The sequence below is a fragment of the Pygoscelis adeliae genome, unplaced genomic scaffold (genome assembly GCF_000699105.1).
Source record: "Pygoscelis adeliae isolate BGI_AS28 unplaced genomic scaffold, ASM69910v1 Scaffold278, whole genome shotgun sequence".
Lineage (NCBI taxonomy): Eukaryota > Metazoa > Chordata > Aves > Sphenisciformes > Spheniscidae > Pygoscelis > Pygoscelis adeliae.
This window is the reverse complement of record NW_008825411.1, coordinates 1437311-1452621: the sequence shown is the minus strand read 5'-3', so window position 1 is coordinate 1452621 and position 15311 is coordinate 1437311. Positions and strand designations below refer to the sequence as shown.

The 15311-nt window shown below is 39.0% G+C and overlaps 1 protein-coding gene across 1 annotated transcript in view; it reads left to right on the top strand.

Annotated features, from left to right (window-relative positions):
* CNTN6 (contactin 6) overlaps window positions 1–15311 on the top strand; it is a 91800-nt gene that overhangs the window by 31211 nt on the left and 45278 nt on the right. The window contains exons 4-7 of the mRNA XM_009330625.1: window positions 2157–2360; window positions 3516–3618; window positions 12077–12261; window positions 14767–14903. Coding sequence (XP_009328900.1) covers window positions 2157–2360; window positions 3516–3618; window positions 12077–12261; window positions 14767–14903 — 629 coding nt within the window. The remainder of the gene's footprint in view (window positions 1–2156; window positions 2361–3515; window positions 3619–12076; window positions 12262–14766; window positions 14904–15311) is intronic.

Here is a 15311-nt window from a genome sequence, read left to right as displayed (position 1 = left end):
CATAAGATGGTTTGAAGGTCCTTCATGGGCATTCATTTGGTGTCTTAGCAGGTACGGTGGTGCCCTGCTAGAGTGGGTCAGTGCTTTCTTCAGCCCTGTAATTGCCAGCACCAGAACTACACTCTGGGAAGGGAACCTCCAAACTCACCTTTCCTATTTGTCTCACTTTTTAAACTACCTCCAGTTTATCATTAGGTACACTAATGTTTCATGAAAGTCTGTCCGTCCAGCTCTTGGTGGTTCAAACTCTCAGAGCAGTCTTGTTGCAGATAAGCACATATGTGCCTTTGTGTAGGTCTGTGTGAGGTGGAAAGCAAGGGTTCCAGCTGTCACAAAAGGGACATTGGGGCACCAGGTCCAGTTCTTGTGAAATCTGATGAGACTGCAGATCCAAGGTATTCCACAGAAATCCCAAGTTTACAACGTACTGTTTCTTTTAACATAGATCGAAGCATATACCCTGCAAATCTTCAGCATTTTCTTTACAGTCCCTAAATTGTAGGTTAGAGAACTTAAAAAAAAAAAAAAAAAATATTGAAACCAAGAGATTTGCCCACACCAGTCACTTTGGTCTGTTTGTCCAGCCAGACTATAGTCATCAAACTTTGTGCCTGAGACAGGAACGTAGTCTGTATATAGTATGTCTCTGGAAGACATATCAGGTCATGGCTACACCACTTATACCTAGCTGTAGGCTGATCCTCCCTGTGGAAAAACCCACCCATCTCCAGATTTTCTTCTGTAAATAGATGCTTTAACCAGGTACCTGAAAGTACATGGGCATGCAAATGTGAAAACATGGTGCTTTTATCTTGTGTGTATGTATGTGCATATGTACACACACGTGTTGTATTACACTCTTTTAGGAATTGTTGCATCTTCTAGGTTTACTGTACAACAGAAAAGAAGTTTAGCATTAAGCTGTAGTAAAACAGAGACTATTGCAGGATTTAGCCAAGTATAGAAAGTGTCATTGATTGTTCCCTGGAGATGCATCATTTCTAATGAGAGTCCTAAAGTGTTAGAAGATGATAACATAAAACTCCACAAAACTACTGGAGTTTGCAGACTTATTACCATACTGTACCCATGTTGTAACTGGGGGGGGGAAAGAAATGTAAATAATCTTTTTCAAATGGGATTGTTGATGGGGGAAATGTGTAAAAATGAAGCTGTTGGCAGAACGCTGTTAGCTTATGAATTATACATTTAATTAAGGAAAGCTAAACTGGTAGATTTTGAAACTTCTGATTTACTGTGTCTCATTAAAGACAGAATTTCACTCCTGCTCCCACTGCTGGGCGCCAGCAGCAATGCGGAGCAGCCACAGCGCAGGGCTGGCAGGACACCTCGGGTGTACCTGCGCTGCAGCACGCTGTGTTATAAGCACTGAACGTGCTTGCTGTGGTACTGATGGCAGTGCGACAAGGCTTGGCCAAAAAGCCCTTCCGAAAAGCAGGGCCCTTGGATGGTAAGCTCACATGGAGATCGGCCCTTCCAGGGTGGGCTCGTCAAATAAATTAGGTTCAAGTTGCCTAGACCATAGACATACATTATTAAGGTATGCATTGTGAAACACTGTATGGAAAAAGATGGCAGAAAAGGGTTAGGAAGTCAGAATAGGACAAGAACTGAGAGCAGATGTAAGAATGGAAGATAAGGAGAAGGGTCAAATGTGCAATAGGACCAAATATTAACTAATCCCCAAAATATTTGTGTGCAGCTGAGCTCCTCCCTTCATGAGAATCTCATGATAAAGTTATTGTTACCAGTTTCACTTTTCCATATCCAGAGTGAAGAAAGAAGCTGTAACACTGACCAGCAATTGGCGCTCTCGATGCTCAGAGGGGGAGTGTTAGAAATTATTTACTAAAACAGCTTTCTCATGGCATTGCAGCACTGCCATTCCTACTTAAAAATAGGCTAGGCAGGAAAATGAAAATTATCAGGGGACAAAGACTTTTGTAACCTTCTGAAGTGGCTTGAAATAAGTTTAAAACTAAAGCAATGCTTACCTTGCCTTTGCTAATTTGTGCATCCCCAGTGGTTTGCCCTGTAACTGACTCGTTCTTTCAACTGGCAATATTGCACTTAAGCACTAACGGGGAACAGATTATACTGGAAAGGATACATGATATGTATCTGGTGTTTTCTAGGCTTGTCCTATACATGGATCTTCAACAATAATACCTTACATGTTCAAGAAGATGGTCGCCGCTTTGTTTCACAAGAAACGGGAAATCTGTACGTTGCCAAAGTAGAGCCATCAGATGTGGGCAATTATACCTGCGTTGTAACTAACTCCGAAGCAGAGCAAAGCGTGCAGGGGCCACCCACTCCTCTCACTCTCCGCAGCGATGGTAAGTTATCTGGGCATGCTTGGCTGAAAACATGCAGCGCAGTGCTAACTGGTCCAGCTCCAGTTATTGGAAATTAATACTGCTATGCATCCTCACGGAGGTAAAAGGCTCCCAGTAAAAAGCTGTGCGGTGGGACATGATCTCACAGTTTCTGCTGGATTTAAATGAGATTTGAACTGTCAGGACAGGAAAAATTAGATAAATGTATGCAAAGAAAGCGGTGCTCAATATCATTGAAAAATAGCAAGAGAATGTCAAATGGTATGTTAATGTTCTTCATCTTAGGGATGCCTGTGTTGAGGTTTAAATCTGGCAAAGCTTTCTAAATTTATAATCTAGGTATAACTTGAATAACAAATCTAGAAAGCTATTTCAAAGTGAGTCACTGAGGTGAGAAACTCACCTGCACATATACAAATATCTTTCTGGCAACACTTCTAATTGAATGTTCACAGTGAGAAATATATACCTGGGAAATCTTTACACAAAGTTTGTTTTTTACGTTTGCTCACCTAAATTTCAATATACTTGCACTGTTTGCAAAGCAGTGGCGGCAATCAGTAACAAAAGTCAGTATAGAGTCATGTTTCTAGGATAAATAAAACTCGTGTGCATTATAGAATAATGCTTCCACTAGGAGACTGTGCTGCTTTAGAACATATTCAATCAGATCACCCAAAACAAAGTTATAGTTCCACAGCTCAAAAGTTAGTAATTGGGTACAAATTGTGAGTGTACATGCTTAAGATCTCTTCTGACCATTTTCTTGCTTTTCATCACCCTACTTTATTCCTATTCCTTTTTCAAAGCAAAGGCATTGCTTGTTAACACCTTTTAAAAAGAGGTGTGAACCCTAAATTATCTCTAAAACTTTAATGTGTGAGTGTAACATCCTTGTACGTGTAGAACTTGTGTATAAAGTCATGCTCTTCAACTCTCAAATGCATAGAACTTACAGATTTCACACAAGCTTTCAGCATAGGGTTGAATTTCACCCAGCAGGCTAAGCCTGCTCTGTAGACATCACGTGTTGATTGCCACGGGTGGAACGTAAGGCTCTAACATTAACGCCATCCTTTCTTTTACACTGAAATTCTGTTGTACTAGACAGGTCTGAGGCTCTACTGGAGTGCTAGCTGTTTTGATGTTCAACAGGTGTGATGGGGGAGTATGAACCAAAGATTGAAGTACGTTTTCCAGAAACAACATATGCAGCGAAGGGCTCATCTGTTAAACTGGAATGCTTTGCCCTTGGAAAGTAAGATTTTTGTCTTTTATTAAAATGTGGGTTCTAACACTGTTCTACAGTGAGAAACAATGGTTTGTTCTAATTTGCACAGTATTTTTTTGTTCAGAACGTAAATTTGTAAAACTTACTTTTTTAACCTTATCTTGGTTTGATTGTTTCTGTGCAATGTGTTCCCAAGGAAATGAGAAAGAAAACTATACCATAGCTGAAGCCCGCTTGGTTGCAGCTTGAAGGGTGGAAGGGAGGGAAAATCAGAATGAAGACTGCATTCCTTGAGAGTAGATTTAACTCTGGGGTGAGATGTGACTTCAGGTTACAGCGTTCAGTGTAACTGCACATTCATATCTGATCTGCATCAAACCAGGAATATCTTTGTGCGTGGCATCATTGTTAAGAATGAAGCTCGGGGAAACGGGCTGTGTTTCAAGAGCTCATAGACTGTCTAGAATGGATCTAACGGATTCACACGGCTCTCAGCACACTCTTCTCCAAAGAGATGCTGAGGAGCCCTGGGAAGCCCTAGCAGTAGCCCTTCCTGCTAAAATCTACAAATCTATTAGGCTTGCGGTAGCCTGTATTTTTCCTAGATTGCTTACACTGCTGTATTCCCTTACAGAAGTAGCAGTGCATTCAAACAGCAAGGGGTGCTCTGTATTCAAAGAGCAGATGGTTAACTGAGTAAGCGTAACCAGCCTATGAAAACTAGTCTTTCCAATGAGCATCCGTTTTCCCTGGCAAAGCTAAAATAACCTTAGATTGTTGACCTCTATTTAGTTTAAGTTCACTTTGACAATCTGTTTTAAGGCTGTAAGCTTTTAAAGTGTTTAGAGCTTTCCCAGAGGTTAAAAGCCTGACTTGCAGACAGCACAAATTAATCAAATGTTCCTCTGGAACCTATGCTGAGAAGTAGAAAAATAAAGCAAATAAAAAGTTAATAAGACGGGAAATGGCCTTCCCTTTCAGATGAGATTTTTATATAAACTAATCTTGGGGCTAATTTTTATTTAAGGATGAAGAATATTTCTACAGAGCCATATTCAAAGGCATATGCATTTTTTTGGCCCCAAACAAGTACCAGACTGGAACACTCCTGCTAAAGCTGATTTTCTTTTCCAAATACTGTCAAGCTACTTCTCTTTAAATACCTCCTTAATTGTGTGTGAGTCAGTGCAGGCTTTACATTTTGAGTTGTCATTTCATATTTCCATCTGTTGCATGGAAAGCATTTAACAATGATACACTGACTGCACAAAAGCATTTCAAAAACAGAGTAAATTATATGTACAAAACAGTGCCTTCTTACTGAAGGGGTAAAGACAGGTCATGTTAATGTGACACACAAGCTTTGCCATTTTAAGAACATCTTAAGGAGAAAAGGTGGACTGAAGGACATATGGATAATGAAATCCCTCAGCGAGCACAGTACCTTCTGTCCTGTGCTTAGAAAATGGAATGGCTGAGGGTTGATGCAGCTTTAATATACATTTTCTTCTTCATATATAGGACTGCAGCTGAAACCAGTGTGGCTATACTTCCCTGGAGTTATACTGAGTAAATACCAATGATCCATGGGCAGAAATCCTTTCTTCACAACTCTTTTTATCATAATACTGAAGTGCATCTAATTTAGTGTATGTATTTGAGAGGTGCTCTTTGTGAGTAAAGGCTCTTTAGTGGTGTGGCTAGAGAATTTCTCCTCTCCAGATTTTTTTTGACAGGTTAGATGTCTCATACAGAACTGTACTGTTTTCAGTCTGCTTTTTCTCTCTGTTCAGAGCCTTGAAGCACATTTTCACTAACGTGTCAATCAGTGAAAAAGCTTTATTTTGGAGCTGGCATTTATATGTGAATAAAGCAACAGAAACAGATTGCAGGTGAAATACTCTTAACTTACTAGACAAGGCCAGGTTTCTAAAGGTATGTAGGTGATTAGTGATAGTGTTAAAAGCTTGATGTTTCCTACCTCCAGCTGTTTACAATTGTAGTTAGGCACATATAAATGCAGCAGTGTGGCCATCTGCCCCTTTAGATGCCTAAATTCCACTAAAACACTAGCCCCTACTATTGTCTGTTTATGTTAAAATCAATTCAGCTCACCGTTTGTTGAGCTATACCTCTGATCTGCCACAAGCACTAACGGTTATTATCTCTCTTGGATTTCAGAACTGCTTTCCCATTATCCATAATTTTCTGTATTTGTACTGTTAGGCCACTGGTTCAGACAATGCTGTCAGCTGCTAGTACCTCTGCGCTATGAATAACAGAAATCTTTCACATCTAAGGCAGATTATAGGCAACCTGCTGTGGTTTTGGTCTCCAAAAGTCTTAAATGAAAGTACTTTCACGGTATTTAGAGAAATAGCATCTCTCTTCTATACAGAACAGCAAATCATACCTATTGGACCTTGCTCAAAAAACACTTCCACATTTAAAATGCAAGTACAAGAGGCCAGACTTATGGCTGAGTTTTAAGGTGTCTTTTTACCTGGAGGAACTCAAAGCCACCTAACTAAGAAGTACTCCTTCAGCCAGGCTGTGGGACACTCAGAGGTAGGTATATTCCACATACCTCTGTTGCAAAGCTCTTTGTGTTTTACATGAAACTATCGTGACTGACTCTCGCGAACGGTCTTCTAGTCCAGTCATAAAACCTTGCTTGTTTTGAGGAAAATAAATATGGGGGGGGCAAGAATCAGTATTTATTCCTGGGAAGAGGGTTTGGAGGGATGGATCCCGATTGGACAAAAGCACTTGGGCTGGCTCTTGGCTGTGAATCCTGTTTTGCAAAACAGACCATGAATAGTAGAGAATTTTTTGAAAAAATAGTCCTCAATGTGATGAAAATACAGTTGGGCAAAAAGGAGTGTAAGTAGCATGAACTATCTGATGATTGACATGGGGAATCTAAACAGGCAAAAAATGCACATTCTACTTAATTCTTTAAAAGATGGAAAACTGAAATATGAAATCGTAGCTTGACTATTTCAAATACTGTAGCCTGTGGCAATTTAATAGAAGAGATGAGACTTTGTGTTCTGCGCTAATATTCATTGACAGTGTTTAATACTATGCCAGTATTAAAAGACATGTTTTGGACCAAGCTATATTAATCATGCCATACATCTAGATTATTGTTCATTATGTCTTTGAGGGGATTGAGTACCATGGAAAGAGTTATGTTCAGTTGAGTTACTGTGCTTCTTTCTCTAGATTTCTTCCAAAACAACTTTTTTCTGTTGCACAAAATAGAATAGTTTCTAAAATGAAAATAAGCCAAGTAGTTTCCATGTCTGGTGCACGCTTTTATTAAACTGTGTCTGTGTTTTACATTTTTCTTCATTCTCTTCTGTTCAGAATCCTTGCAGATGGGCCATTGCCAGCTGTGGTTGTAAAGAGCACACGTGAATAATATAAAACTTATTGAAAATATTTCTTTCAACCCAGAATACGTTTTTCATGGGAAGACCCCACATAATCCTGTAAATGTATTCAGGAAGGGTTTTTCTAGAGGCTGTTAGTAGAAGTAGATAATCACACATCTATAAGGGGGTTCTAAATAACTATCTTTACTAAACTTACATAAAAATACCAGGCTTCACTCCTTCATTAGATGGCTATTCTAGTATATTCTCAAGGAGTTCATGTAGGAGGCTATAAAAGGATCAATTAGGGGATTCTAAAATCATATATATATGAATTACTTCTGCCACCACAAGTGAAGTTTGCTGTTTTCAGCCCGCATTCCTGATAGAGCTAATACCTAAAGATTTGTCCTTTAAGGGATGAGCAAGCAGCTCTGGAAGATCCTCTCTTACATAGTTAAGGTGGGTGGCTTGTGACCACAGGAGAATGAGACACAATATCAGGCTTCAGAAAATTTGCTGCTCTGCTGTTTCCCAAGTAATACATCAGGATGATTAGAAGCCTGAGTGCTTTAATTATTATGCCCCTTGGATCCTAATTCTTCCTTGTGTCAGCAGTTGATGCAGACGTGATAGCAGCTTTCAAACCTCAGCTTTGTCTTACTTGTTTAACTAGGCATGGTCTTCATTATCGAAGCTGTAGATTTAATTTTATCGTGAGGTGTCCTCGGATGCATAGGACGAAAGATGAAGCATAGATGCAATGCATCATCTGGCTGCTGAGTCTTTGCTCCAAAAGGGTGGAACCTTCATCTTGGTGCAGGCAGTAGTGCTGCAGACAAATTAATTTCATGTTCAGTGTGACAAGACTTGTCACCAACCAAAAAATATTTTCCATTGCCTTTTCTTTCTGAGTTAGTAACTTATGGTTTTGTGATTCTGCTGCCTGTATGGTAGAATATAAATTAAATTAGTACACCTAGATGCTCTGAAAGTTTCAGATAAACTACAGATTTATGTACAAAGACACTCTCATGTTTATGCACTGTTTTCCTACTTATTCAGGTGAAAGCAAGACTTTGTCTATGAAGTGTAATAAATTTGAAAAGTGTACTTGTTTCTTTATATATTTCAAAACTTTTTAGTTCCAAGCAGTATCTATTTTAATCTGGTTATTGGTAGTGACTAAATAAAAAAGACCTACCAGTTGCAGGACCACCCCAAATCTGCATGGGAGGGTCCTAGTCTGTGTAGCAATGTCAGATACTGGCTTCAATAGAATAGGATTATGCAACATAATCCTACAAAAATTCACAAGGCTCTATTTATCAAACTAGGTTTTGTGTACACTCACCTATACCTAAAGGACAGTTTCACTTCTTAAAGCATCAACTTGTACAATAGATAATTTGTTACAAAAAGCAATTTCATTAAAGTAAATTTTAAATTTAAATTCAGGGTCTTTTTTACCTTGAAAGGTTTCATATGGCCTGTAGTAATGGTTGCTGTTAAGAGGTTTGGTTATAAAAATGTAAACTAACATCAGAAGGAGGTGAAACCAGCAAAAAAAACCCACCTTCTGCAAAATACAGTGACTGAAGATGCTGGAAAGGCTATGATAATGAGGTGTCAGCAAAGGCAATGAAGAAAAAATGTGCATCTTCTCAAGCTGCTGTGATAACAAAGATCCTTCCTATGGATGATGGCACACGGCTGAGCTATGGATCCTCCTGCAGTCTGCTCATTTAACCTATAGCTCTGGCTGATGAGGAGCTGCTGTCCTGACAAATGAATTCCCTCTGCTGATAAAACTAGGCCACTCGGCACAAGGCTCCCTGGCAGGAGAACAAAGTGCTGTTAAGTGTTTATTGCAATTCCGCATTTAAACACAGCAAAGTTGATGAACCGAACTGAGGTTTTTATGTCATCCTGCTACGGTTAACATCAGAGGGAGTGCATTTCAAACATCCTTGTGTTTGGCCAAAAATGAGGCAAGTTTGCCTTGAAACATCCCCAAGGATGTCATTATAAGTATGCGGTGTGGGTAAGGAAAACAGGATAGCATCTTGAGCTCAAACCCTGGTAAACTTGACAAGTTGACAGAAGTGGCCTTTTTCCACAGAGCCTTGCCTGTGGCCTTGGTGTCAGTGCAGGCTTTCCTTATTCATGAATAGTCAGTACTAAGAGAAAACAAATGGCTAATAGAATAGAAATATTTAGATGAAGCACTTTCAGGTAGTGGAGCGTGAATGAATGCATCTAATTGTTTTTCTTCTCCCATATGGCTGTTAGTTTCCTTTAATCTCTCTGTTACGAAAAAAAAATCCAGAAGAGATGCCTTTAAAGTAAGTAGTTAAATGCTTCTGGCATTCAGTGCACTGCATACTTCTGTTATACAGTAACTATTCACCCACTTTTAATATGTGATAGCATTTTAGAAGCCAACCATGCTCTCCTTTCTGTCGTCAACAGTCTGTATCAATCCTACCACAAGACTGCAAAACACATCTGGTTGTTTTCCTGACTAGAGCACAGCAATTGTGAGACAGACTTATTCTGCACAAGAGCTGCATTTCTTCTAAAAAAACAGTAACTTGGTTTACAGAAATTCTGCATTAATATTGTCATGCAAGGTTTGTGGAAGAGAGAAGCACTTTTTAACAGACCAGCCAGTGCATTGGAGCGTGTCCAGAGAAGGGCAACGAGGCTGGTGAGGGGTCTGGAGAACAAGTCTTATGAGGAGTGGCTGAGGGAGCTGGGGTTGTTTAGTCTGGAGAAAGCCAGGCTCAGGAGAGACCTCATCACTCTCTACAACTACCTGAAAGGAGGTTGTAGCGAGGTGGGGGTCGGTCTCTTCTCCCAAGTAACAAGCAATAGGACGAGAGGAAATGGCCTCAAGTTGCGCCAGGGGAGGTTTAGATTGGACGTGAGGAAAAATTTCTTTACTGAAAGAGTGGTTAAACATTGGCACAGGCTGCCCAGGGAAGTGGTGGAGTCCCCATCCTTGGAGGTATTTCTTAATGATTCTATGATTGGAGAAAAACAGACAAGCCCTTTTAAAGTTCCTCATAAGAAATACTATTAAACAAGTTTGCATCTGAAACAGATTTCAATCTCATAGTGAAGGGCATTTAATAAAGGTGGTAATGACAACTACTGTTGTTTGAAAAGATTTGGCATTTGAACAACCTTATAGGTCTTGAACCAAAATGTGAAATAGAAGAATAAAATCTCAGTTGTTCTTTCCAGCTCTTTCACTGGTTAATGATATCTGACATGTCCCAGTCTCTCTCATTCATAGTAAATTGTTCAGCTGTATTGGAGGAGTCATGTGAGAGTCAGAATTTGTGTGTGCATAAATTGTGTGTGTGTATGTACATATGAGTTATCCATATATATGCATACTAGCGCAAAGTTTATTCCAAAATCTGGAACAAATTGCGTCTAGTTCCAAACCACTTTCACAGGCAGCTCTGTTTTGATGGCGAATGTAAGGCAGCTAGAGGAATTATTACGCTGCTTAAATAGCTCTTAGAGATCCCTCGGTTAAATTTGTGGTCTTGGGACTATGATTTTCTGTTTTATGGAGCAGGGGAAGGGCAGCTTGGAGGCTCTCTTGTCCCGCTGAACTCCACCAGCATGAGGAAAACATTTATAGACTTCCAGTGCACCCGTCCTATCTTTCAAGCTTAAATGCAGAACTAAGCAAACTTATGGGATTGTTATTCATCATATGTTAGAGTGGTCTAGCTGTAAATTGTCCGGTACATAGTCTGTTTCTGTTGATTTTATATTTGTAGTTACTCTGTTAACACCTGCCCAGCTGTTCGATCCATGTAGTTTGCTGAGTACTCACACTTCTCCCGGGTCCTGGTTCTTCTGGCTTTGAGTGAACTTGGGCACATCATAGCCACACAGACTCAAAATGCAGAAATTAGGCCTAAACTTACCGGTGTTAAGTAATTTGTCCATTCTGTATTTCTGACTTGATTTCTTTGGTCAATAAAGAAGGTTTTGAACCAGGGACCTAAATAATTTAAAGTGTGAGCAGTTATAGCCTCTGCTAAAAAGGCATAAATACTTTGTAAGTCAGCACTGCAGGCCAGAGACCTTGGGGACTGGCAGACAAGGGCATTCTGTGCTTCTAATTTCCATGAAAGTTATATTTTCAAGTTCAGTACCGAGTGTTTGCTGTTGATGTTACTTCCAATGGAAAAGCAGTCAGCGTTTAGCCAAAGCCTCTGTAAAAAGCTCTTCGAAACGTAACTGCTCATCTGCTTAGAAAAAGCAGCTTACTTTAGTTTGCAGAAACAGAAAGCAACTGTGAAATCCAAGACTATTAATATTTCAAAGTGTTTTGGTGACATAATAGATCATGAAAGTGAGGCTTGTATGGTTTGTGATATTACCAGAAATCCAAGAAGTATTTATAGCCGCCTTCACACTTGACTTTTTTTTACCGTATAGAATACATTGATCCAAATATAAATGAAAATGATAGAAAGCTACAAAAACACGAAACAAGGAATATTCTCTTTTGTCTCTATCTCCTTTCAACCTCAATGTCTCATGCTTTCCACTTCCTCTCTCAACTGTCTGCCCTTCTCTACGCTGGCTCCTATTTTTTTTTTACCTAGATTTATTGGTATTTTTAGGTCCTTTGAATTCTTGTCCAATATTTCCTATTTTGAGGTGTGAAAATACCTCTAATGCTACAGGGAATTTGTTTGCTCTGAAAACCAGTCAATAAATTCAGTACTTCTATGGTGTTTATTTGGACTTCCAAAGTCATTCCTTCAGTGTCACAGTGTTTAAAAGCAGGTTTGAGCCCTAAGTAAGAGTTACTGTGGGGAAAACCCAAATTGGCCTAAGAAGCAATCATAGAATTGACTGAGGACTTCAGCCCACTGTTGGACTTGCGCCCCGAAATAAATTGGAGAGGTTATGAAAATCTCAGTGTTATGAACCTCTGTATGTCACGCTTAGCAGCAGAAATTATTTCTTTTTTAAAAAATATTATTACTCTTTTGAAAAGATTTCACATTATCTTTTATCTGCTGTAACAAATGCTCTCTCTTTTTCTCTAATGAAATATAATTATTTAGTCCTGTCCCTAGTATTAGCTGGAAGAGGTCTGATGGAAATTCATTGACAAAGAAAATAGAACACAACAAAACAAAAGGAGTTCTTGAAATCCCAGATGTTCAGCAAGAAGATGAAGGCTCTTATGAGTGCATTGCAGGAAACATTCGAGGAAGAAACATTGCAAGAGGTCAATTATTTGTCTATGGTAAGCAGATTGATTAATTTCTTCATTTATTTTTTTTTTACAGAGCATGATGGTGTTCAGATGTATTTTGTAGATGAAGTCTATTAGCCCCTTACTGGAGATAAGAAATGTAGTTCAGGTTAAGCTGATTAAAAAATGATTGGAGGTCTGCAGTGACCTTCACTGAATTACATTCTCAGCAAATAAAGATATTTTGCATTAAAACTCAGATTGAAAATGTGGGCTGTGCCATGATGAAGTTGTAAAGGTTAATACGAGGCAGAAAGAAATCCCTGGTACATTTACATGAAACATTAAGGGCAGGCAAAAAGATTTACTCTCAATAGCTCACAGCAGCATAAAGCTGTGCTGCCCCAGATGCCGATTAGGGAAGGATTCATGAGGTTTTGGTTCATGGGAGTGTAAGATTATCTCACCTTCTATTCTAGCTGAACTGTATTGCTCCATAAACAGACGAGGGCAAAGCAGGGGAAACTCATTCCACTGCCTCCCTCTCCTTCTTCCTTGTCTGAAAGTAGAGAATGATATTTCCATGAAACCGTTCTCCCTTTCCTTTTCCCTTCCCACATGCATTAATTTCCTGTGATCCAAGTCACACATGATGGTCCCTCGTAGCCAAGGTGAATTCTATGCTCCCTAGTCCCATTGTTAATACCCAGGGAAAGCAACATATTTTGACATGAATAAGAAGGGAGATCTTTTCTTTACCTCATAAAACTTTCAAGAGAAGGAGGAAAAAAAAAGTAACAGTGAGAAAAAAATTACAGAAAGCTAGACTGAGCCTACAATTAACATTTGTTGAGAAGACCTTGGCAAGTATTTTTTTTTTAAGTATATCTCTTCTAATGAAGAGATGTAGGCTTTGCTGATAAGCTACCAGTCTCCTGCAGCTGTGGCTAATATCAAGATATATGCCAGGAACAGAGCAGTCTGCTGCTGTTTTGAATATTTAATTATTTCTTTGCTTTTAGGGGGTTATTTTTGTTCTCGTTGCTCACTAATTTTTGCAGAACATCAATCAAGCAGTTCCATTAAAATTAAGTTCAGTAGATTACCTGGACATGATTGATAACAGCATAGGCAATTACAAAATTATGATCAGTTAATACAATCTAAAACAATGTGCTTATTAAATGTGCTTTGTAAATTAATTAATAGCTGTTCATAGTGAAATATATAAACGGCACTCATGAAGCTTTTGCACAAGACTTTTTCATTGTATTAGGAGTGGGCTGGTATATTATCTACATAATTGACTTCCTCTTGCTTAATTTCTGTGCTGCGGTGTGTTTACTCTGTCGGCAGCTTGTCTCTAGGAAATAGGGTTTCTTTCCTGGACGCTGTCTGCTGCTTTGTGTATGATACGTAGGTCCCATGCCTTAGGCTCTGAGGGCAATAAAAATGACATGTAATCAGAATCACTTTTAAGCATGGTGAGCTGTATCCCAGATACTTTCCCATTCTGGGAAGCAGCTCATTGGCATTGTATTAATCTAGTGTTGGACAATCTCGAGGTACTTTGTTGGGGCAGAGTCATGAGCTCCCGCAGGGTCATGCTGTAGAAGGAGGCTTTTTAGTAGCTTGTTCCGCTAGTCTCAAAGGATAATGATTCTCTTCCTAAAATTAAATTGCTCTATGTAAGAACTACATGTATGTGTGTGTATATATTTTTATATACGTATGGAGACTACAGCATTATGATTTAATAACCCAGCCAAAAATTTTTCACAGGATGTTAAGACACCAGCCACTTATGCTAGAGGCAGAGGTTACTTGTTCTCCCTAGGTCTCGTATTCACTTATATCTTGACAACTATTCTAAATGTCAGCCCACCTCAAGGTAATTCCTGCTCAGCTCGGTCCTTTAGTGCTTAGTTGGATGTTTACAGAGCTCGTAGGTGATTCCTGCAAATTCTGCTTTTAGGCAGCAATGAATTTACGTAAATGTGCCACAAGTATTGAGAGGGTGTTTTTCTAATCTCAGTAGCCCTAATTCCTTTGTGTAGTATCTGTGTTCTAAATTATGAAGAACCCCCGGTCTGAACCCCTGGTCTCAGGTATGTGGGTAAAACAGAGGGGTAATATTTACAATCCATGATTTTTATTAGCTACTGACTAATGATTTTGATATTTCTATTTTTGGGACACAGATCCAAGTACCTTGAGAGGAGGACTCTTTTTCAGAAGTAGGGGTCTCTCGGTGTTTTCAGAGACCATGTCCCAGAATTTCAGGCATCTAAAATCACACTGCTGTGAATTTTGGCCATAAAAATGAATAATATCTAAACTGAATTTCCTGCCCACCGGTCACTTGATCTCTAACGTTTTTCCAAGTTAGTCCTGAAATTTAATGCCAGGGAATTGTTGTGCAGAATTCACTCGCAATATAATAAGAATGTGTTGGACAAATACTAATTAGCCTTGCTCAGTTCATTAATTAATGGCAGCATACCTCCAGCGAAATAATTTTTCTCCTGCTTAAAATGGTTTGCATATTCTTTTCAGCACTCCCTGAATGGGATAAAAAAATCCAAAATGCCTTTCTGTCTCTCTATGACAGTTTAGTTTGGGAATGTAAGGCAAAAGGAAAACCAAGCCCTTCCTACAGTTGGTTAAAAAATGGCCAGCCGCTCACATCAGAGGTAAGGTTCCTTTTTTTTTTTTTGTTTTTTTGTTTTCTTTTTTTTTTTACATGTTTTAGTCATGACATTCATTTTACAACATAGCGCATTGCCTTTTTTCAGAAATTTAATTAAAGTTTAACATATCAAAATAAACATAATAGCACAAAATCTTTGCAGCACAAAGCGTCAGTTCTTGGAGTTCATCTTTATTGAAAATGTATGGTAGTGCTAGTTTATATATAGAGACAGACATATAGATACACCGATTTCTTCATATGATCTACCTTACAAAGCATCTAATTGGTACAAGATATGGCAGTAGGTATGGATGGGTTTAAAAATAACAATTATACTTGGGGAAGGAAGGGTCTGTCCAGAAACACTAAATACATTTGTAGTCATAATCTGTAATTTGGGAAACTGGTA